General features: G+C 33.2%; 2 protein-coding genes across 2 annotated transcripts; both read right to left on the bottom strand.

Annotated features, from left to right (window-relative positions):
• Positions 1-692: 692 nt before the first annotated feature.
• On the bottom strand, positions 693-2771 carry LOC133700943 (protein FATTY ACID EXPORT 1, chloroplastic-like). The gene is made up of 6 exons (XM_062124682.1): positions 2512-2771; positions 2259-2442; positions 1979-2146; positions 1350-1396; positions 1213-1253; positions 693-1112 (listed from the first exon to the last, which is right to left on the bottom strand). Exons 1-6 carry the CDS (start codon positions 2629-2631, stop codon positions 1019-1021), a joined length of 654 nt encoding a protein of 217 aa, XP_061980666.1. The 5' UTR covers positions 2632-2771; the 3' UTR covers positions 693-1018.
• A 1184-nt stretch (positions 2772-3955) lies between these two features.
• On the bottom strand, positions 3956-12835 carry LOC133702317 (ABC transporter B family member 2-like). The gene is made up of 12 exons (XM_062126637.1): positions 12302-12835; positions 11944-11998; positions 11560-11735; positions 9815-10015; positions 9431-9690; positions 8555-9095; positions 7992-8371; positions 7015-7430; positions 6396-6637; positions 6063-6310; positions 5038-5450; positions 3956-4745 (listed from the first exon to the last, which is right to left on the bottom strand). The coding sequence occupies exons 1-12, from the start codon at positions 12563-12565 to the stop codon at positions 4189-4191; spliced, it is 3753 nt and encodes a 1250-aa protein (XP_061982621.1). The 5' UTR covers positions 12566-12835; the 3' UTR covers positions 3956-4188.
• Between the last annotated feature and the right edge of the window lie 10571 nt (positions 12836-23406).

Consider the following 23406-nt stretch of genomic DNA (forward strand, 5'->3'; position numbering starts at 1 on the left):
CCCTTTTCTCTGTACCATGAGAATCAAAGCAATATAAGAGAAACAGTAGAACAATGGCATCAAGCAGTCTGCTCTAGTTTATCAAAAAAATTGAAGAATAAGCAGGGTGGGTCTGGGTGATGAATATAAAAGGAAAAGGAATTTCAAGCTCACCGCCCTATAATATACTCTCTCCACCTACATTCCCATCCCAAGTATCATCAACAATCTCATGTAACCCATCGAAACCATTGTAGCACCGAAAGACTTGCCAATATCAATAGACCCATGAAATGGCACAAACAAAAGAGATAATATTGATCATGCAAGTGACTAGAGTGTCAACTTTCACTGTACACCAAAATTTCAGAAAATGATTGAACTAAAAAGTGACAGAATAACCAGGACGAAAACAAAGTCAAGAAGTAAAATCAGCACTACAATGATACAATCTATGCACCAGGTTCAAGTACCATAACGTCATGCATTTGCGCACTTGTAACATGACCAAAACACTTACTTCACGTCAATTCAGAAATCCTTAGCTCTCCTACAGAGAATTGAATAGTGCTTATGCATTCACTTCCAATTAGGTGCAAAAGAATGTATCAAGTGGAGAAAAATCATGGAAAATGGAGAACAACAAGACTCAGGTGCATAGATATGAATTATAAGAAATCATATGAGCAGGAAAACTGCAACAGAAAAAGCACTGCGGAAATAGTTCTTTGTGTTCATATTACATCCTCATCTAAGTTGTTAGCTTGATCATAGATGGAAAAAATAATAGGCAAACCCAGATACTCCAGAATTTGAGCATCTTGAATTATGGAAATGCATAGCAAGGTGATAAAATCTCATCTTTTTACATCATAATTTGGAGTCCCATTCCAATATTCATAAACTGACTAACTTATTCTATCAAATGAAACATTATTGCTATTAAGAAATTGTTACCCGCAGACTTGTGACCTAAGCAACACTGCCTTATACGAGAAAATGCATGCTAGATCAGACTTGTGATCTTTTCAGTTTTTTGTTATGAACTGACACTAGCAGATGACTGCAACTTCTTTGGTGGTGGGTTTCCTCCAGATATCATTACGTATGAATAAAAGCACAGCATTGCAGCACTGTAATAAATAAAGGGGGAAAATGCATAAGTTTGAAGTGTCAAAAAGGAGACCGGATAATTTAATAAATAAAACGGTTTAGTAACCAATTATGAAGTACCTAATGACGGCAAAAAATCCTGTTGGAATTAGTTTCTTTGTCTGCATCTCACAAAATAATGAAGTTAGAAAAGAAAAAAAGGGAAGAAAAAAAAAACTAATCAATCACGAGAATTTAATACTGATTTGGCTACTAACCAATGAGTATGCCCGGAAGTTGTTCCAGCAAAGGGCTGCTGCGAGTACTGCAAAGATAGAAAGAAACAAAATACGATAAACCTCTTAATCTTCTGTAAAATCCAATAAGGCAATAAATTTATCAACTTTTAGGACCTTCAGGTGGTTAACACCACTAAGGTTTCACAATTCACATTTGTTTGCAGGATGAGCTTATTGACCTTCCCAAGGTGCTAATGAGCTGCAAAACGAATTTTTTTTAGATCATCACCACTTTACAATCCTATAGTGGCTATAAACCAAATACTATCTTCATCAAGTAAACACAGTCTCCCACAAACGCATGTTAATGCCCTCTAGCAAGGGCCAGAGCAACCATCTAAGGATTTTTTCAGCTTCCTTTTATTCTGGCATGAATTCCTGTGCATTTGAAAATTCTCAAATACTCTAAGAAATCAAAAGGAGCAGCATGAGATAAAAAACCAATCAGGTGCAAGCCACTAGTTTCTAGCTTTAAGCTTCTATATATGTTTTCTCCCACTAAAATTTTTGCTTCAATAAAAAGGCCAGCTAGCTGAAACTAAAAACAACCCACAGCAGAAATTTAAAGAAACAGCATGATAATATTGTAAAGTGTATGCTTCAATTACCAGCTTGTCCAAGTACAAATGGAAAGCTTGATTTCCCTTGCCTCCAAATCTTCAAACTGAAGGTACTGAGTGCTAGCAAAGCACCTCCATACAACACACCAGTACCTAAAGATACAGCATTTTTTGAGAACACAAAACCAATGAGCCCCCCACTTAAAACAATCCCACCTGGAAAAAAAAAACACATATGCCAAAAGCTGCATCAGTATCTTCCCAAAAACAAACCAAACACTTAAAATTCAAAATTTTCAAATCCCAAATGGGAAAAACAAAAACTCACCAAAAGGAATCCCAAAACAAAAGTCATGAATTTTCGCCGACCCATATACTCCCTTCACTGGATCACTGATTCCCTTATCTTCCTCAGGAGCTGTATAGTTATGATCGGTACTACTTGTTTTGATATTTGAAGTCAAAGAGTGTGCTCCATTATTATGTCCTTCGTTACTCACAACCACCCATGACTGTAATTATGAAAATCTATCAGTTTATTGTATCAAAAGAAAGTAAAAAAGATTGGGTTTTTTTGGTACCTTGTAGCGAGGAGACAGCGGAAGAGAGAGAATGGATCGACGGTGTGGATGATTTAATCTGCGGTTGAGAGAAGAGAAACATGAAAGCTGACAGGTTGCTGTTGTTGATGTTGTTGCCATGGAGGGATTGATGTGAGACTGATGAGGTGAAGAGGAAATTGAGATGTTTGAAGCTGTAAATGGAAGGTGGTCACCGCCCCCACCTTTGTTTTCTTTGACCAAAGTGTTAAGACTTTCGGTTGGGTTTTAGACCGTTTGGACCTTTGATTCGACTAGAGTTCACTCGTAAACCCGGTCCCTTTATTTGATGAGCTACTAGCCTGTAGCCCTCTACTTCGTAATAAATCAATATTAATTTTTTAAAAAATATAAAAAAGTATTAGAAGTGTAAAGAATTTTTTAAGTGTTTTCAATCAGTTAATTATGTCATGCTTAAGCGCTTTAGATATATTATTGTATTTTTTTTTAAAAAAATATTTATTTAGGTATTAAAAAGTCCTTATCTCCACTAAAAAATATCCTTTGCAAGTATTAACTATAAATTATCTTGATCTACTAAGTATCAAATATAAATTATCAATTATTTTTATTAATAAAAATAAATGAAATTATTAAAATTAATTGGTTAATCAACTATCCAACATAGAGCTCGGCTATTTGAATTTTTAAAACTCTACCGCATGTTATTAATAGAAAAAAGAAAACATTGCTAGTCTATGCTTAGGATGTTTTTTTTTATGTAATTCATAGGATTAATTTTGGTAGAGTTTAAAGCAAGTAATGCCCGATACAAAATGAATAATCACATAATATAAGTACATACTATAAAAAAAGGTAAAAGTATTGAGTTACAAATTAAGTTAAAATTTTTTTTACTCATTGCTTTTTAATTCTCCTAAATGAACCTCTTCCTTATGGCCCGAATGTAGTGTTGAAAATGGTCGCATAATTGAACCACTCACTCCACTACTGCAAAAAGGAACAGATAGTAATAATAATGCAAGCTTTATGTAAGTGATCCTTCTACACAAGTCCCATTATCTACACAAATCACACGTTGCTGTTATCAAAATGAAAAGACCCAGGTCCGAAAGAGCTAGAGCCTGTTGAATTTTGTAATTTTGAATGTACAGGGCTTATAAACTGATTTCGTAATCCTGATCTAGGCCGCCTCAAATGTCCAATACGCCTCGTCTTTGCCAAGAGGTCCTAGACAAATCTATAACGATACTATCGTTGTTCACTTCGACTGAAATATGCCAAAATATTTTCGACCACCAGGTTATCTGGGAGCAAGAACCTGAATTCTTGAATACAACTGGGACTCATCATCTTTACGTTTTCCAATTATTTAAATTAATGATTTGAAAAGTTCAAGTATGCTTTCTTGTTTCTTCTCACCCGCTTTCTCAGAAAAAAGAACAGAGAAAAGATGATTAGAAACTTAAAAAAACAAATGGGGAATACCATTTTCTAGTATACAGCATTCTCTTACATGTGTGATTATTATATACTGTTATTTTCACATAGGAAAAAAAATGATCAATACATCAAACCCAAAAATTAATACATATCCTGATGGCCCGGAAGGAGAAAAGGAAAAACCGCACATGATATTGCAGAGAAGAAAGCTCCTGTAGAAATGGTCGTAGTAATCTGTGTTCTTGTTGTCAATTGTTAATGATTCTGTTCAACTCCTCCTTGTTGCTGAAGACGAACCAGCTTGAAATATGCTCCGTCTTTGTTTTCAATAAGACTAGAATGAGTCCCTTGCTCTATTATTTTTCCTTCTTGTATAATTGATATTTGATCCGCATTCTTAATAGTCGATAACCTATGTGCCACTACCACTGTTGTTCGGTTCCTCATCAATCTGTCCAGAGCTTGCTGCACAATACGCTCGGACTCCACATCTAGAGCACTAGTGGCTTCATCAAGTAGCAAGATTTCTGGATTTTTTAGGACGGCTCGGGCAATGGCCACTCTTTGCTTTTGGCCACCTGATAATTGCACCCCTCGTTCACCAACTTTGGTTGAGTAACCCTCAGGAAGGGAGCTAATGAAACTATGAGCATTAGCAAGCTTAGCCGCTTCAATTACTTCTGCTTCAGAGGCTCCTTCTTTTCCATATAAAATGTTTTCATAGATTGATGCGGCAAAGAGAGCTGGCTCTTGTTGGACTAGGCCTATGTGCTTTCGAAGAGATTTCACCTTGAGTTTCTTGATATCTATGCCTGTGGGAATTCCGACAAGATGTCAATCAGACAGACAGCTTTAAGAAATTGTGTGTAGACAATTAACCGGATGGCAGCAGCAATTGAAAAAAAATGTGGAGGACTGGTGTTTGGTACAAGATGTCACCAATTATAGAAATGATTTATTAGCTAGAAAAAGATCTTGCAAGAACTTAAAACAAAATTGTGAATACTGGTGGCAGTTTTAACCCATTGAAAGAATTAAAAAAAAAATGTCCGTTTGGCAAATTTTTATCACAGTTATAGCAAGTGGAGTCCAAAGAAAACTCACCATCAATCATCACTTTTCCTGCTGTTGGATCGTAGAAACGAAGTATCAGAGAAAGGACAGAGCTTTTACCGGAACCACTTTGTCCCACTAAAGCCATACTCTTGCCTGAACGCACTCTTAGATCAAATTCTTTGAAAATCAATGCATCAGGTCTTGAAGGATAGCTAAATTGGACACCTCTTAACTCTATTGTACCCTCCACATTTTTCAACTCTTCTCCTACATCCCCCATTACCTGTGTCTTGCGATCCAGTATCTCAAAGACAGATGCTGCCATATGGTTCCCTTTCAGAAGATCTGGCGCCAATGCTAGAGTTTCACCCATGGCTAATGCAGTTACAATCAAAACCATAAATGACTTCATGATAGATTTAAAACCAGCAAGCTCCTTCTCCATCAGAACAGAACCATACCTGCAAAACATCAAACAACAACAGGCATTGCAATTTGCTTCAAACATCGAGGCAATAGCTGCTTTAGAGTAACATCATTGAAAGGAGCAATGCATGAATTTTCTGGTGTCAGGCATTTTGGTGGCAAGCACCAAAATGAAGACCTTTAAGTTAATCTGTCTTCACCACATGCCTCTGCCATTAACACTTTCCTTAAATGGACTTTTAAAGTTTGACTCTTGCTTAGAGTTGCTAGTACCTAGCTTGCTCGTTATAGTTGAGATATATATAGATATGCATGTTGTCGTTGCAATGCATAGAAGTACATTTTATATGAACATGATAAAAGAACGTCCCTGCTTTGTTCACCAAATTGGTCCGTAATTCATGATTTGTATGTGATGTGGAACAAATTGAATAGAACTGACTTGGATATAAATTTCAATATAATTAGAAAAACAAATTTTGTCCTGCTCCCTGGAAAGAGCGGGTGTGTTTATAAATGGGATTTTGATTTATTTTTTTTCTTAGAGAAGAACATCAAACATTTCTGATTCCATTTGGTTATTCACTATCTGATGATCTGCATTTTAAAAGAATAAAGGTTCAAATGATGAAGATAAAACAACATACCATAAAGCAAGCCCATAAGATGAGAAAATGAAGAACTGGCATATGCCATAGAATATGCCGGCGATCTGACCACGAGTGAATGAGTTCTTGGAAGGTTCCACAAGCTCACGGGCATAAAGGTCAAGTATCTTTTCTTCAGCACAGAATGCAGCAACAGTGCGGATGTTACTCACAGCCTCGCCAGCTAGCATGTTAGCCTTTAGATATGCTTTACTCAAGTTGCCACCATAGCCTTTCATAAAGAGTTTCTGAACATATATAGGGAAAAAAAATATTCTTAGATTTTGAACAGAAAGTTGGCGTCTCTAGACAAGTACAGAAAAGCAGGGAAACCTCGCTTATGTGACCACTAATGATCAGTGGATATGTGGCTATGACAACAAGTGTGATCCTCCAGTTCAATGTAAAGGCGATGATAAATGAGGTGACAACCAAACCAACATTTTGCAAGAGAATGGTTGAGCGATCAACAACTATAGTTCGTAACAAAGTTGCGTCGCTCTCTAGACGTGATGTGAGCATGGAACTTGTATTGTTCAAATCATCAAACCATCCAATCTCGTTCTCCAAAATGGCTGTAATCAGAGCCAGCAAAACAGTCAAAATGAGTACAAGAGTTCAAATTCTAAACTAGTTAGCGCTTCAGCATTTCATGTGCTATATTTTACCAGTGCATGGAACACCACAGTGAGTCACTGATGCATCGTGTTTGTGATGAAAACATTGATTAATGCAAGAAAAATCAAACTCTCTCAAACAAAGTTCATTCTAACTGCCCTCTCTCGAACACTTTCTGAGTTTTTTATGCATTTATTAGAGCAGCTGCTCTCCAAATATTTGCTAAGAAAATAAATTATGGGAAAAGATACATGTAAAAATAAGGTTTTCTTCGCATGATGTAATGAAAGCTATCAGTGAGGAAAAACTGGTGAAAATAAGACCAAGTATTTACCAGAGAACATCATTTCTCTGACACGAAGAGTGAGTCGCTCTCCCATGATTCCAAAAGAGAGATGTTCAATGGCATAGACGATAACACTAATTGCTGCACCACAACAAAACAGGATTGCAATCTTCTTGACTTCGTGGCGAGTTGTGTCCCAGTCCATGTAGTAGGCTACAAGAGCTTGAGAGACTCCAAGAGCAAAAAGTGGCATCGCGGATCCGGCAATAAATGCACCCATGGTTCCAAGTACACCATAAATCCAATCAGGGCCGACCATTGAATACAATCTTTTCAGTGAAACATTCTTTGTCCTCGTGGACTCCAAAGCATCACCACCAACCCGGCTAACTGAATCCTTGTCAGAACGAAAACTTGTTCCAAAGCTTGATCTTGTGTGGGATAATTCTCGAGAATACTTCATGCTATTAAAGTAATCAAGAGAAAAGTTACTAAATACAGCTTCTTAACAAATAACAGATAAAATCAAGATACTTCGTGCACATATTCTATTTTAAGCTCCCTCTGTTGTATCACCGAAACGGCACTATCATTCTCAATACAATATACCACTTCAGTAACTCATGGTTTCCACCACCAAGTGTCTTTTGGCAGAAACAAGTAATTTTGGGTCAGATTATCGAAAACTTTAGCAGTCTGTATGAAGTATTCAACTGGTAAAGACTTTTCACTTACCCATAGTGAGAAATGGTTGTCATTTCTCAGCAACAACTTAAAATTTCAAAGGGGCATGGTTTAATTACTTGTAACCTCAGTACCTTTTTAGTCAGCATAAATTTTCCATTCAATCCACCCCAAAAAAAATAGCACTTTAAAAATAATGTTTGTGCACTTAATTATTGGAACCACTTTCTAAGTTGTTGCTTGATGATGCATAAATATTCATCACCAAAATAAATAGACTTAAATTGAACAGTTTTAGCCTTTCATCTTTAATGAAATATTTTCAGAACATAAACGAATACCTGAGTGGTCGTCCTAAGGTAGGACCATGTGAGGGATGACGCTGCAAGGAAGCTGCCTCCTGGAGATGGACGAGGGAAGCATAGGTACTTTGAGGGTTTGAAATGAGCTCCTCATGGCTCCCGATTTCTACTATCTTCCCTTCCTGAACCACAGCAATGACATCTGCATTCCTGACTGTAGAAAGCCGATGAGCCACAACTACAGTGGTTCGTCCAACAATGGCACGATCAATAGCCTCTTGCACGCTTTTCTCAGATTCAGCATCCAGTGCACTTGTAGCTTCATCTAGCAAAAGAATGGATGGATTTTTCACGATAGCACGTGATAATGCAATCCTTTGCTTTTGCCCGCCTGATAATTGAATTCCTCTTTCCCCGACCTGGAGGTACATAATAATATTTCTCCACATGAAAATCATTCCTCAAATCCTGTTTCTTATATATAGTTTGTGATTGAAGCGATTTTCAAAAAGTTCCCTAGTATGTCCTGGACTTCAACAAGCAATTTGTTTCTTGTGTACCACAATTGACGTGAATTGTTGAGTAAATTGTTGAATTAGTACCTGTGTTTCAAATTTATCTGGGAGGTTATTGATAAAAGACATGGCTCCTGAAAGTTTAGCAGCACGTGTAATTTCTTCAAGGGTGGCATCATCTTTCCCATAGAGAATGTTCTCTCTGATGCTTGTTGCAAAAAGAGCAGGCTCCTGATTAACTAGCCCAATTTGCTGCCTAAGCCACTTGAGGTCAAGGTCCCGAATATCATTCCCGTCTAACAGTATCTTTCCAAACAAAGGATCATAGAATCTTTCGATCAAAGATATTACCGTGCTCTTTCCAGACCCACTTCCTCCGACAAGGGCTACAATCTTCCCAGAAGGGATATCTAAGCAGAATTTATCGAAGATTGTTACATCAGGACGAGAAGGGTACCGAAAACACACTTCTTTGAATTCAATGTGGCCATCAACTCTATCTACCTTCCGACCAGATTCTGAGCTGATTTTACTCATCGTGTTCTTCTCTATCATCTCGAAAATAGGGTAGGCTGCTGCTGTGGCGTGGAGAAATGATGAAATATCTGGTGCAGCCATTCCCAGTGACCTGAAAAGAAATGAGCCTGAGTAATTAGTGTCCTCAATCACGATTTTGGCTGGACAAGGATAAGTAAGGGCATTCCCCTGGAGAAAAACCCTATATAATCCCATTAAAAATGGCAAAGGTCATACAAAAACTATGTGATGGCTAAATGTCATGTCAAGCACGCTAGAAAGAAATTTGTTTTCTTCAGGAATCTGCATCAGTGAAGAAGTTCGAGGTCTTCATGGAATATTAATTATGATGTTAATCCACAACAGCAAAAATAAACATATTATAATGATTCGATATCTCTGAAATATGATAGAAAGCCACAAAGATAGATCAGAAAGAATTCTTACAGGCCAGAAATAACAACATTGAGCATAGTGGTGAAAGATTCGCCACCATTAGCAATATTCTTGTGGACAACTATGCTAGTGTACCATACAAGCAAAGCCCATGATAGGAAAAGGACACAATGCAAGGTTCCTAATCCAAGACCCTTGGCCAGGCCTGCTTTCCTCCCATACTTGTACGTTTTCCTGAGAGCTTCTATATATGACCTCACTGCTTTCTCTTCCCCTGTAAATGCTTGTACTGTTCTAACATTTCCAATCACCTGAATCAATATCATAAACAATGAGAAGATGATGACTTAGTATTTTGTCAGTCGAGTTTGATGCAGATGGCTTAATTTTAAATCAGTTTGTTAACGTTGTTTGGCTTAGCATGACAAGAGATACCTCCTCAGCGACTTGGCTTGCTTTGACATAAGATTTACGAACTTTAGCAATAAGGCCGATTGATACATAAGCATAGATACCACCAGCAAGTGCAATTAAAGGGACAATAGACAGCGTCACCAGACTGATTTGCCATATCCTAACAAACCCGATTATAAATCCACCGAGAAATCGGCTTATATAGTGCATGAAGTTCCCAACCTGCATCATTCACCACAATTCAAATTTCAAAGAAATGAAGGAGAATTACCTACTAATTTGTTTCACATGCCAGCATAATCAGTGTAGCAGAATACATTCAGAGGCATTAAAGCAGTTCACTATAAAAGACAGGGACAACAAAATTACGTTATCTTGAAAATTAGCCAGCAAACAATGAAAGTCAACTTTCAAATTATGGAATTCTCATCAAAATTACTCTTGTGGATCATGTGGTTTGTGCATTCTGCAATGGTTCAAACTTCAGTTATTATTGGCTTTTTAGCACCTCTTCAAGCTAGTTCCATCCCTAAAAGCACAACCTCTAATTTACACGAGGAGGTCTCGAACCCTGAGAGGGTAGAGATGAGAATTGAGGGGCTCAGAAGGGGGTGTGCCTGATTGGGTAACCCATGGCCAATTAGGCCTCCTATTGAAAAACAAAAGATGAAGATTTAGTTTCAAGCCTTCAATTGATTTTGTTGTTTAAAATCTAAATCCATTTCCTTGTTGATTTAAATATGTATGATTGTCAAATTCTAAAATTTGAGCGTCTAAGAGAATTTATGACGAAGTTTCTACTCCATGTCCTGATATGAACACACACTGCTGCACTTCAGAAGGCTTTAATTATTCCATCTCTTACTTGACAGGACTACAGATCTAGATGGGAAAGAGCTAGGTAAAAGCCAAGACCAAACACATCCAACAACCAACCGGCTTATAAATGCCATTTGTCTAAATTTATTCTCTCTTCTTCACATCACAAGAAATTAATAGATGCAACTACTGGGGCAATATATTTTTAACTCTGGTTCTGAGACAAATATTAAAAACCATGCCGGGAGCAAACTTGGAAATCAGATCACAGGAGAATACGGGTCGATTCTCTTGCCCCGCCGCTTTGACACTTTAACAGTTGAATCCCAGTTATTAAACTCATCCATATTAAATTCTACTATTATTTTTTGTGTCGACAGTGGATTTTCTTCTTCTTTTTTCTCAAGAATGGATATTGCTAGCTGTCTCGTAAAAACCTTATCGTTTACATAAATATTTTTCTTCTCTTTTCTTTTTCAAAATTAGTTTGCTGTATAGAGACATCATTTGCAAAATCCAAATGAACTTGTGGGGGTGATTAAAAGGAAGGCAAAACAAAATCTCTTAAAATTTAAACTTCCACGTCGCCGAGGAAATTCAGGACAAGGAGATAAGATTGTCCTTGCATGCAAGATATAGACCATTTCACAATTCACATGATCCCCGCAAAAAGAAAACTTAGGAAGATATATATACAAGGATAGGAAACCAAAAAATTCACGGGTTTCAACGACCGTGGTGGCAGAACTTATTGACAGCTGCAAATAGAATTGAAAAAAAAAAAAAACTATTTTTAACAAACACTAGTGAAGTCGTGATCATGCATGGTCAAATTAAATCACCATAACACACCCTTTACGAACAGATCGAAGAAAAAAAAAGAAAGTTAGGTGAGAAGACTGAGAATTCTTAGCCATTTAAAGCCAAATTAGAAAGAAAAAAAATACCTTTTCAGAAATAGCATCTTGCACGACAATTATATCACTTGTAATGGCAGCTATGACCTCTCCGGTTGATGCTTCAGTATCGAATAAACTTATATCTTGACTTAACATTGATTTTAGATAGGCCATTCTCATCTTCGCTGCCTGTCTTTCTCCAGTATGCATCCAACATGCCACCTCTATTCATATTGATATATACATAATCAAAGTTGTAATTACCTTGATAGAATATTAAGAACTTTAAGATTTTAACTAACCACCTTCACAAATTACAGTCACTGAGATGAAAAGGATTGGAGGAATTGACAGACGAATTAATCACACATTGTTTTATACCATCACATGCAACAAATGATTAATTGAAGAAACTAAAAAACCTGTGATTACCTATCCACGATGCGAATAATATAACCACACTGAGATATACAAAATCCAACGAGTACTGCAGGAAAATAAAAGATAAAAAATAAGTACGTATAAACCAGAAGTTAAAATAGTAGTAATTAATTAATCGATGTCAGAAATCATATTTTAGAATATCTGAACACACCATCATATAATTAATTTGAGGAAAACCCATAGACAGCCTTCGTTTGAAACATGAACAAGAAGACCATACATGCAATGAGTAAAGTGTGTTTCAGGAAGAAATTAGGAACCAAGAGAAGGAGAGGAAGAGGATGGGAGGCGCCAGGAAATCGGAGAGTGTTTGTACATGCATTAAAATGGACAATTTTTAGCTAACCTTGGCTACTCTATGAGAAGCTTCTTTGGGAAAGAGATAAGCCAATCCAATGATATTTATCAACTTTCCAAAGAAAATGAAGAAGACAGGGACCGAAGCTCCATGAACACAAGCACCAAGAGATCCCAACCCCATTAACACATAGTCGTAGAAATCAGCAAAAGCAAATAGTTTCCAGAATGGAACTTTGCGTTGCTTCTTTTTCTCTTCCTTCTTCTTTTCCACATCATCAGTGTCTTCAATGTTGCCTGAAAGTGAACTCATTTTGGGCTGAAATGAAAGAAAAGATGATAGTAATGATAGTTTGTGTGTGTGTCTATATATATATATATATAAGGAGAGTCTGTTCCTGATAAATTAGGTGTTACATTAAGTTCAATTTTGGCTTAAAGGTGTAGAATTAATTAAATTTGTGGATGCGAAGGAGACTCATAATGAAGGGAGGTGATAGTGTGAGAAGTTAGATGGCTCATTTATTAGCGCAAGTTTAACAAGGAAGGTTGACTATATATATGCTGGGGAATGAGGACGACGACTCTCCTCTGAACGACTGTTGTAGATATAATGTGCACTGCAATCCCGCAGAGAAGACAGTCTGTCTTTTAAGATTCTGGAGATTAATTATTTCTAGGAATTAGCTCAACATGTTATTTATTTCAAACTACTTTTATCACCTGCGCTTCGCTAATAATAGAATTTTCAATACAATAAAAATAATTGATAGTAGTGTCTATATATTTATATATATATATATATATATAAAAAATATCATGATTATTTTTTATCAAGTACGTTTTCTACGCTCCTAGTGGAATTTTAAGTAAATTTTTAATGTACTGTGTTCATGTTCGAATGTTTTTTATTGTATTATATTTTTTTAATTAATAAACACAAAGATATTATTTATATTTAATAAAATAATATATATATATATATAAATAGATAAACTATGAAAATTTTGTTAATTCTAATTAAATACTTAAATGAAAAACTAATTTTTCTTCTAAAAACAAATGATAAATGAATATAATTAAAAATATTTAACTCCAGTTTTTTTCTTCTTTTTAATTTATATGTTCTTACTTTTTATCTTAGAGGTTGTTTTATCTTACCAAGAATAAATTATTTTTATTTTTATAGATACATACATCATGCAAATATATATTTTTTTATATCAAATTTAGAAGATAAATTAAAATAATCTCTTAATTAATTTGAAATATTATAAAAATACAAAATATTTATAAATAAAATAACAACTATTTCAAAAAGATGAGCAAAAAATTTTAAAATATCAGAAAGAGGGTATTAATTGAGATTTAAATATATAAAAAAAGTAATACAAAATAAAAAATACATAAAAATAGGGAGGGCATTAGTTAAGAATTTAGTTAGAAATAATAAAAGAGAAAAAAGTCAGGTGTTAATGGGTCATCCCCACACACCTAACCTTAAGAAAACACCGAGGCCCACGCTTGATTTTTATTTTTTAGGAGCCAAAAATGTGTTATCCATTTTTTTTTTTTTTAACTAAGTGATAGGTCACAGAAGTGACAAGCGACTTGTCGCTTAGGGTGTTGTCTAGAATCTTGCCAATACCATGCTGGTTAGAAAATTCTTTTTTCTATATATTTCTAAAATCACTTTAAAAACATCATGAGAATCCTTATAAATCATCTATTAACCTTAAAACACCTTAAAATCACTCAAGAAAATTAAAAAAAATAAAAAAAAATCCATGGACATTTTAGTTATTAAAATAAATATAATAGTAAATCTGTAAATAATCAGATACTTTTTATTAAATTTTTAGAATATCAAGTATTAATACGTGTATAATACTATAATTTCTTAATAAAATTTATATTGAAAATGAAAAACGAAACAAAATTCACAGAGTTTTTATTTTTGTAATTATCCCTTAAATAAATACTGGTATATATTATGTAATGATATAATTTTTGTGGATGTCTATATTATATAGCTAGCTTCTATAAACCAAATTGAATTCCTTCAATTCAATCTCTACCATGTCATCAAATCTGATAGGAAGAATTACCTAAAAAAAAAATTACTAGGATTGCAAAAGCTCTGCAGAAGTGTGGCGCTAGCTCAACAATTCATAGTGATCGATCAGTTAGATTTGGTTCCTACATATCAAAAACATACCATAATTCTTTGGCTTGCAGTTTGCGCACAGATGTGCCGGAGAACTTGAAATGCAAAGAGATAAAAACCCAGGTGACTCGGAAAAAGGTCAGAAAACTGCGTCCTCCTTTAACTAATAATTGAAGGTTGTCTTTTTTCACGCGATAGCAGTAGATGCTTCAATTTCCTGCAAATGATCGATTGTCCGCCACACCAAGTAATATTTCATAATGAAGCTATATGAATAATATAAATTATATTTTAAAATCTCACTTAATAGTTTAAGTTATTAGATTGAGATGGTTCTTTAACATGATATCAGAATCTTGATGACCAAGCAGTCACGAGTTCAAATCTCACCATTCTTATTTATTTGATAAAAATTAAGCACAAAGTAAAATAAGCATGTGCAAGTTTCAAACCCAAAGGGCTTTCACTTCAAAGGGTGTTTTAGATAATAATATAAGACCTCACCTAACAGCTTAAGCTATTGAGTTAAAATGGTTCTTTGACAACATCTAATGTAAAAATTTTGAACAAATTCTTTGGTGATATAAAAAACCTATTTTGTAAGCATTCCTCCCTTGGCTGTGATATTACTGCAGTCATGACAAATTTCGGCAACACGGTCCGGTATTTATTCTAACAATTGACTTGAGTTCTATTAAAGAATAATATAAATTATATTTTAAAATCTTATTTAATACCTTAAGTTATTAGATTGAGTTGGTTTTTTGATATAATATTAGAGCCTTGATGATCAAGCGGTCACGAGTTCGAATCTCATCATCCCTATTTATTTGATAAAAATTAAACACAATGTAATGTGAGTTTGTGCAAGTTTTAAGTCCAAAGAGCTTTCACTTGAGGGCGTATGTTAGAAAATAATATAAATCATATCTTGGGACCTCACTTAACAGCTTAAGCTATTAAGTTGAGTAGGTTCTTTGACACACCCCATATTCGTGTGATTACTTGTTCCAAGAGAAAATAATTAAGAACTCTGAGAGATGTAGCTCAACTGGTCAGATCCTGAGTTTGCTTCCTAAAGATCATCAGTTCGAGTCCCACAAATTTCAGGGCCACTAGAGATTTACATGGTCATTAACTTCAGGGCTCGTCGGATTAATTGAGGTGTATGCAAGCTGGCCCGGATACCCACATTAAACAAAAAAAAATAATTAAGTAATTAACATCACATTGTTATTTTACACGGAGCACCTTTTTTATGTTTTAAAAAATATTTTAAATTAGTTTTTTTTATTTTTAATTCGTTTTAATATGTTAATGTAAAAAAAATATTGTTTAATGTATTTTTAATTGAAAAACATTTTAAAAAACAATCAGTATCACAATATCAAACAATCTCGGTATTTTCTTTTCCTACTTTGAGATTCACAATTGGAATTACGGTCCTTGCAAATTAAATCATAGAATTACATATCAAATGCGACCCAGAAAATATGTAGTCTGCATGGGCAATTTTAGGGTTAGAGGCTTAATTATGATTTAGACTTAACCCTCTCTCTTTCTAGCAAACAAGTGCAAATAAATAAATAAATAATCACTAATAGGCTAGCTGGAAATTCCTTCATCTAGCACAATATACAATCGTTGAAATCGAATGTACGACGTTCTTCTTCTCAGTGAAAAGGTTTGAGATATCGAACAAATCCCAGGAACGTTTCAAGTCACTGCATCATTCAGAATCTAACCTAGATGATCGATCCACCGGTGAGGCATCACTTTCAAATAATAAGAGTATATCCTAATATAACACTTCTTCTTCTTTTTTGGTATTATAGAACAGATGCAGATTGAACACTCCATCGCATATGAACAAGTTATAACTTTCAATGTGCTGTCAAGCTATATTATAGAAAAAAAGAAAATGAAATTATTTATGGAAGTAATTATTTTATGCATACCATTTTCTCACCATAAATTGGTAGGTGTAGCATTAAAATTAATTGATGACCAAGCACAAGAGAATTCTTTCATGGAGCCTAATCCTTAAATATATGCATGTAAATTTAAACTCTTACAATTAATTATTTGCAGCATAGAAAGTAAAGTTATCGTTCCAAAATACAAGTATTAGAATTTAATTATTTAATCAAAACAAGTTATTAATTTAAGTTTAAATTAAAGCAAACCAAGTAAAAATATAAATTTTAAATCAAAAACACATTAATTTTGAAAGTAATTTATATTGAGGTTTTGTTTATGATCTAAATTAACTAACACAACTTAGAAAGTTAAAAAAAAAAAAATTATAACAAATAAGAGGCAAATTAACAGAATAAAAAATGTAAAGAAAAAAAAGAAGATTTTAACATCAATTCTAAGAAAGTGTTCGTAAATGATAATTAAATATCAATCATTTTACTAGATATGTTTTCTAATATGATTTAGATAATAAAAAAAATCAACCATGAAAAATAACAAGTTTTTCTACCTATCCTTGTTTTTTAGTTAACTTAGAATTCATGCACTACTTAACTCTAATCACATAATAACTTTCATTAAACATGCAAGATTTAATTATGTGATAGCATTGAGATCAAGATGAGTGTGATTGATTCATGATAATTAAACATGCATGGACTTAATTTAATTAAGGATTTATTTTTCAAGTATCAAATAATCAAACATGTATTTGAAAATTAGATACTCTTGATACTCAAGTTAATTATTCATGAGTCCATCATAAACTAGCTAGTAACTAGTAATAGATTTAAAATAAAAAATATATGTTGTACGTCATATAGAATTTCGGTCATCAATCATCAAATTTAATATAGAAAAATATAAGATATTTATGTATCACAATCAAATATAGAATAATTTTAAGCACAAGTCCTCTTGGTAATTTAAAATCAAAGAGTATTAACCTTTTAAAATTGATAACTGATTTTGTCGCAAATTTAGAAAAGGATCGAGATAAAAAACTAGTGAAAAAATAATAAAACCTCTCCTTTTATTCTTCTATGTTCTAAACATGATCTCCTCTTTTTTCAGAGATTAAGATTGGTTATATATGGAGTTGAGGAAGTGAAGAAGTTTTCTAGTAAATAACTAATTTCTAATCCGATTATTTTGAAGTTTCTTTATAGTAATCTGATTCTAATAACTAGTGTATTGATTTTAAGCTTCTAGAAAGATTTTATGATCATATGGGGGGCCTTTCCACATCATTAATAGGTTGTTATATCATTATCCCAACATGGAAATATTGGGTTGGACGTGTTAGTCTGCTGGTAAATTTTAGATCTTACAATAAACATGTCGTTCTCTCTCATCTAGAAAATTTATTGGACCTGTCATATATCGATAGAAAACTTGAAATGTTTAGTTTTTAGCTACTTGAATAGTAAAAAATTTCATTTACAGTTCTAGATATGGTCTAAAAAGCATACAGGGATCCAATTTAATAAATTTGTTCTGATCCAATTCTAATCCTACTAGGATTTTTTATTTTTCAAGTTGGATTTCTAATGCAATTAGAATTAATTTGCACTTTTCAACTTCAATGACTCTTCCAAATGCATTTTTTCTAAGGATTTTTTCTAGTTCTTAGCTTGAGATTATGCTAAAAATATCTTGTTTAACTTGTTATTATATTTTGTGTCTTCTTAACAGTACAAAACAAGTTCAGTTATTATAATACATAAAACATGTAATAGATTAATACGAGTAGAAGAGAGTCACTAAAAATGCTACATAAGTTAATGATTTCCTTGTTAGATTCGAGCAATGACTAATTAAGTGGTGAACTTAAACCCAAAAATGAAAGGGAGAGGAGTGAGAGGAGTCCACAGTAGAATTATGAATTATTGTGGCAATTCATCAAGGAATTTTGCAGGAAAAATCATGTAGAATTATGAATTAAGTATCATGTTTGCGCGAATAAGGAAACTAAGAGCTTCAGGTTAGTAAGATTAATGACATTGCCATTAAAAGGAGGGGATATGGAAAGTGGAAACTACCTCGAAGGCATGAATATTAATGAATTCGGGTGCAAAGCAGTTGAGAGGTGGAGAGGTGGAGAGGTGGCCATGGGTAGCTGGCATGGCTTGGCTTCAAGGATGACAGGCTCATGTCATTAATTGCTCGGCCCTCGGGCTGACTTGTCTCTCTTTTCTTTTTACCTTTTTTTTAGGGTTAGGGTTCATCCAGGACCGAACTAAAAACGGTCGGTGATTGGTTCTGCACAGAAACGGGGACCAGCAAAGTGCAACCACCGCCGGGAGGCAAAACAATTATATGAACAGCTAATATTTTTGGCGGACGGCGCACTTGAGTTGCTAATTGATTTGATCATTATACCAGCCACGTGCTCCTCCCTATCAAGGTACTATATATGTTTACATCATTTAAATAAATAAATAAATAAAAACATGAAAATTAAAAGTTGAGACAAAAAAAAATAATATGACAAAATGCTTGACAGCATGGGTGAACCATAATTTTTGAAATCAAGCATGGAAACAAATCTCCTGCTATCATATATCAATTGGAGATTTGGTCACTCTATATATCATGTCTCATTGATTGAAGATCTAAACCATAGATTTAAATCTTTTCTGAACAATAAGATATAATCCTTTACAGGACCTAATTAATAAGAAAAGAAATTGTGTTTAAATCCTAAATCTACTTGATCAAATAAATAAATAATAATAATAATAAATTATTTATTCTGGGAGATTTTTATTGTGCTCTGAGTAATTAATAGTATCTTATTAGTTAGTTTTTTAACTTGTTATTAAGAAAAAACCAAATAAAAGGATAAAAAAAATAAAATTCCTGATTCATTGAAAATAATAAAAATATTTTAATCTAGGATTTATCTTTCATACTTGTACATATTTTTTTAAAAAAAATAGATCTAGAAAATAACTAATAAGATACCACTAATTACTTTCTTAGCACTATAAAAAATTTTAGGATATTTTTTTAACCTCGAGTTAAATTTAATCTAGGTTGTTATTGAAATCACTTTTATTTACTGTTATGTTAAATAAATAAATAAAAAGAAATCACATGGAGGTTCGCTGATAGGTCTTGTCCTAGAAGTATCCGATATTTGAAAGGATTCAAAAGTCAAAGCATTCAAGGAGTCGGAAACAAAAAGAAAATAAACTTTTTAACTGTAAAATAATTTCTTACACGGCATGGCAAAAAGAGTTTGGACGGTCATAGGATAAAAAAAATATTATTAATATTGATATTAACTATGAACATCTTAATTAATTTTATAATATTTAAAATCAAGAGTAATTATTATTTATTATATTAGCAACTAAAAGAATGTATCTTGAAATTACAAGATAAACCTTAAAAGGCGTGCTGATGGGCATGATATCAACTGCTTCAATGATGTCGCCTTCACAAAAATGGACAAGCAAACGATCTGAGTGACATCACTGTAACACTCCTACTGGGCGCCAATCCAGCAATTAATTAAGAGAATTCACACTTTTCAGGGGAGGTGGTGCTAATTTCAAACATAACTAGCCCTGCTTAGAGTTAGAGGTTAAGATTGGTGCTTATAGGGCTAGGCTAAGCTAAGCTGTACATGGGTATCAACCAAAACCATCCCTCTCACTCACCTAGAAACGGGAAAAGAGGGGGATCATAAAAGAAGGCTTCCAAGTCAAAACGATTAAAAAAAATTAGCAATAATAAATTCATCATGATGTTCACTAAACCAAGTTGTCAGATTAGATTTAGTACGCTTCACGAGACTTTGGAATTTTTTTTTGAAAAAGTTCCGCACTCCACATCATTGTTGAATATGTATGGTTAAATTTAGAGACAGTTTTTTATTATTATTATTTTAAAGGTTTTTGAAAAAATTGAGATTTTTTTTTAATTTTTTTTGTTTTAAATTAATTTTTTAAATATTTTCATATTGTTTTAATATATTAATAATAAAATAATTTTTTGAAATAAAAAATATTATTTCAATATATTTTTAAATAAAAAATAATTTTTTAAAAAAACTATTATTACATTGCCACCCCAGATATTACCCAACCCAACACATGTGTGTATTTTCTTCATCTGCTTTTATTCGAAAGCATTTGTTCCATATCGAATAAAACGTTAATACGTCGGATTTAATTTATAAGTGGATGATTCAGTCAATAATTATTTCAAATTTGATACATATCCAATAATTTATTCCAGATTAGTAATTAAATGATATCTACACGTGTGCATCCATGTCATTAAAATAAAAATAAATAAATTATTGATAAATAGGCGCACCTTCTCTATCTATAAGGTGATCAGTTGAAAAATTGTAACTAATATCATATATATAATGGTTCTACTTTGCGAGTTGGGTTCTGATAAATTTAAACTACTGCCCGAATGATCAATAAATTTATACTTTTAACCATTTAAGTGGTGGTCCAGTGATAAGAGTTTGGGATCAAAAAATTTGCTTTCTCTATGGTTTCAAATTCAAGTCATATGGTTGCTTATATGATGACCACTAGAGACTTATATGGTCGTTAATTTTAGGGCCCGTGAGATTAGTTGAGGTGTGCGCAAGCTGACCCGGACACCTACGTTAAACAAAAAAAAATATTATATTTTTGTATAAATAAAAAGAGTGAGGTCTACGAATGAAATCTCATCTTAATTTTTCATATCGAATAAAACTGGATAACCTTTGTGAAAGAAGAAAAATTGATATGTATATCTCCTTAAAGTAAAAAGAAAAATTATTTTCTACATCAACATATCAAAACAATTTAAAAACATTACAGAATATTAATTTCAAGTAAATAAAAGAATATTAAGAAATTAATTTTTTAAAAAAATATTTTTGAAATGCAAAAATAAACGGAGTCCAAGTAAAATTTACATCCAAACTAAGTATTTATTTGGTATTGTAGTAGTCATTTATTATCAAATATTTTTTACTTAAGAAAACATCAAATTATTAATTTTGATGATTTTGATATATTGATATTAAAAATAAAAAACTATAAAAAATATTATTTTAATGCATTTTCAATTAAAAAATATTTTTGAAAATCACTATACATCATAATACTAAGCGCACACTAAATTTCAAGAATACCAACAATCATATTTTTAACATATTATATTCGACTTGATTAATATAATTGCTTGTGAATTGGTATTTTATTAATATCTTATTTTAGATGTATATTCTCTTAGTAGGATGCACTATATAGTTATAAAATATTAGTTTAGTAAATATTAATTATTTAATAAGTACATCTATTTAATTTAGAAGTTAATTATAATTTAATCCTTATAGTTTATTAACACTAGTTAGTTAGTTTTTTATTCCTAGAAATAATTAAATAGTATCTTAAAAGATGTAGACTATCCTCAATTTAATAATTTTATTTTAAAATACCTACCCTCATACTCAAACTTTCACATTTTACCTATTGGTTTCTCATTCTACCTTTGAGGAAAGAAAAAAAAAAGGCGAAGAAGTAAATTGAAAGGAACATGAAATTGATTAAAGGACTAAAATTACTCTCAAAATATTGTAAAAAAAAAAGAAGGATTGACTATTATTTTCTATAGCTATGGACTAACTAATTAGTTTTTGTTAGTATAAGGACTATTTTATATAATTTACTCTTTAATTTAGTGATGTGAGGGTTATGTTCTTAACACAATTATTAAATTATAAAAAAATTCACTATATTAAAGGAATATCGGAGACAGCTAATTATTAAGCTAGCCAGGCAAGGAAGAATTCCACATGAAGATTTTCACATAAAGGTTTTTCCATGAAAAACTCGTCGATGGGTGCACATGCAAGAAAGTCCCCCAGTGGTTGAGAGGATGGAAAGCTAGCGGCTTATAAGTAAACCTATCTTGCTAGCTAAGAAACGCAATGCATGCAGCTTTTTCTTGGGTAGGAAAAAAAGAAAAGAAGGGTACATAATATGGAAAATTGGCAAGCCAATCTCCATGGATATATGGAAATTAAATTGATCAATCTGTATGATGCAAGGACTTCTCTTTGGATTTTTCAGCTAAGTATGCTGTTAATTGAAGTCACTGTAAAGAAAGATCATTCACTTTCCAATCCATTTTGAACACAAGATTCCTTCCAATCAATTAAAATGTTTGGTATCAGTTACTTCTTGGGATGGTGGACAACGTACGATGATAATATTAATTGCTTAGTAGAGTAGCTCTTAGCTAGTAGCTCTAGGTCTTTTTCCCCTTGCTTATAATGGTAATGACATAAACTGTATAATTAGAAAGTTGATGTATCTCGGATGCTTCTAGAGGATTAAACGAATGGTAGCTCCAGTGGATAGATAGGATCTTCCCAGATATCTTCGGTTCAGAAAGAACATGCAATTAATTACTGCTGTACATTTTGTTTTTCGTGTATGGGATTTGGGGTCTGTCAATCCCTTCGGAGAAGTTCATCGAAGATTTCTGATGTTAGTCTAAGAACATCAACCAGTTCTCAAAATATATATAAACCAGACCATAAGATATAGCTGACAGTATTTATATATTTGCCAACCAGACAACCTTGGTAAACATGATCCATGATCTTCCAAAACTCTCTGCAGATTTCAACCAAGGTTCTCCTGGATTGATCCAAAACTTTTATCACTAGCATGCCAACGATACTACAGAACAAAACACATGCAGATGATACTGTTGTTCCAATCAAGATACTATTAACAGAACAGAGGGAGTTGGGAAAACCACGTGTGCCGGGCCCTAGCAAGCATGTGAACAGTCGGGACGAGAATGTTCTAGAGCCTATGGGCTTGGAAGTTTCAACTCGTAGACCTTGCTACCCACATGGATCATCGCGGGCCTTTTTTTCCCATTGAGAGCAATTTCAGGACTCTCAATCGACAGGAGTCTTCGTCCCAACCACATAGTCATACTGCTGGCCCAGCCGGGGAAGGAAAGTTTAATAGGGC

Source organism: Populus nigra, chromosome 8 (genome assembly GCF_951802175.1).
Source record: "Populus nigra chromosome 8, ddPopNigr1.1, whole genome shotgun sequence".
Taxonomy (NCBI): domain Eukaryota; kingdom Viridiplantae; phylum Streptophyta; class Magnoliopsida; order Malpighiales; family Salicaceae; genus Populus; species Populus nigra.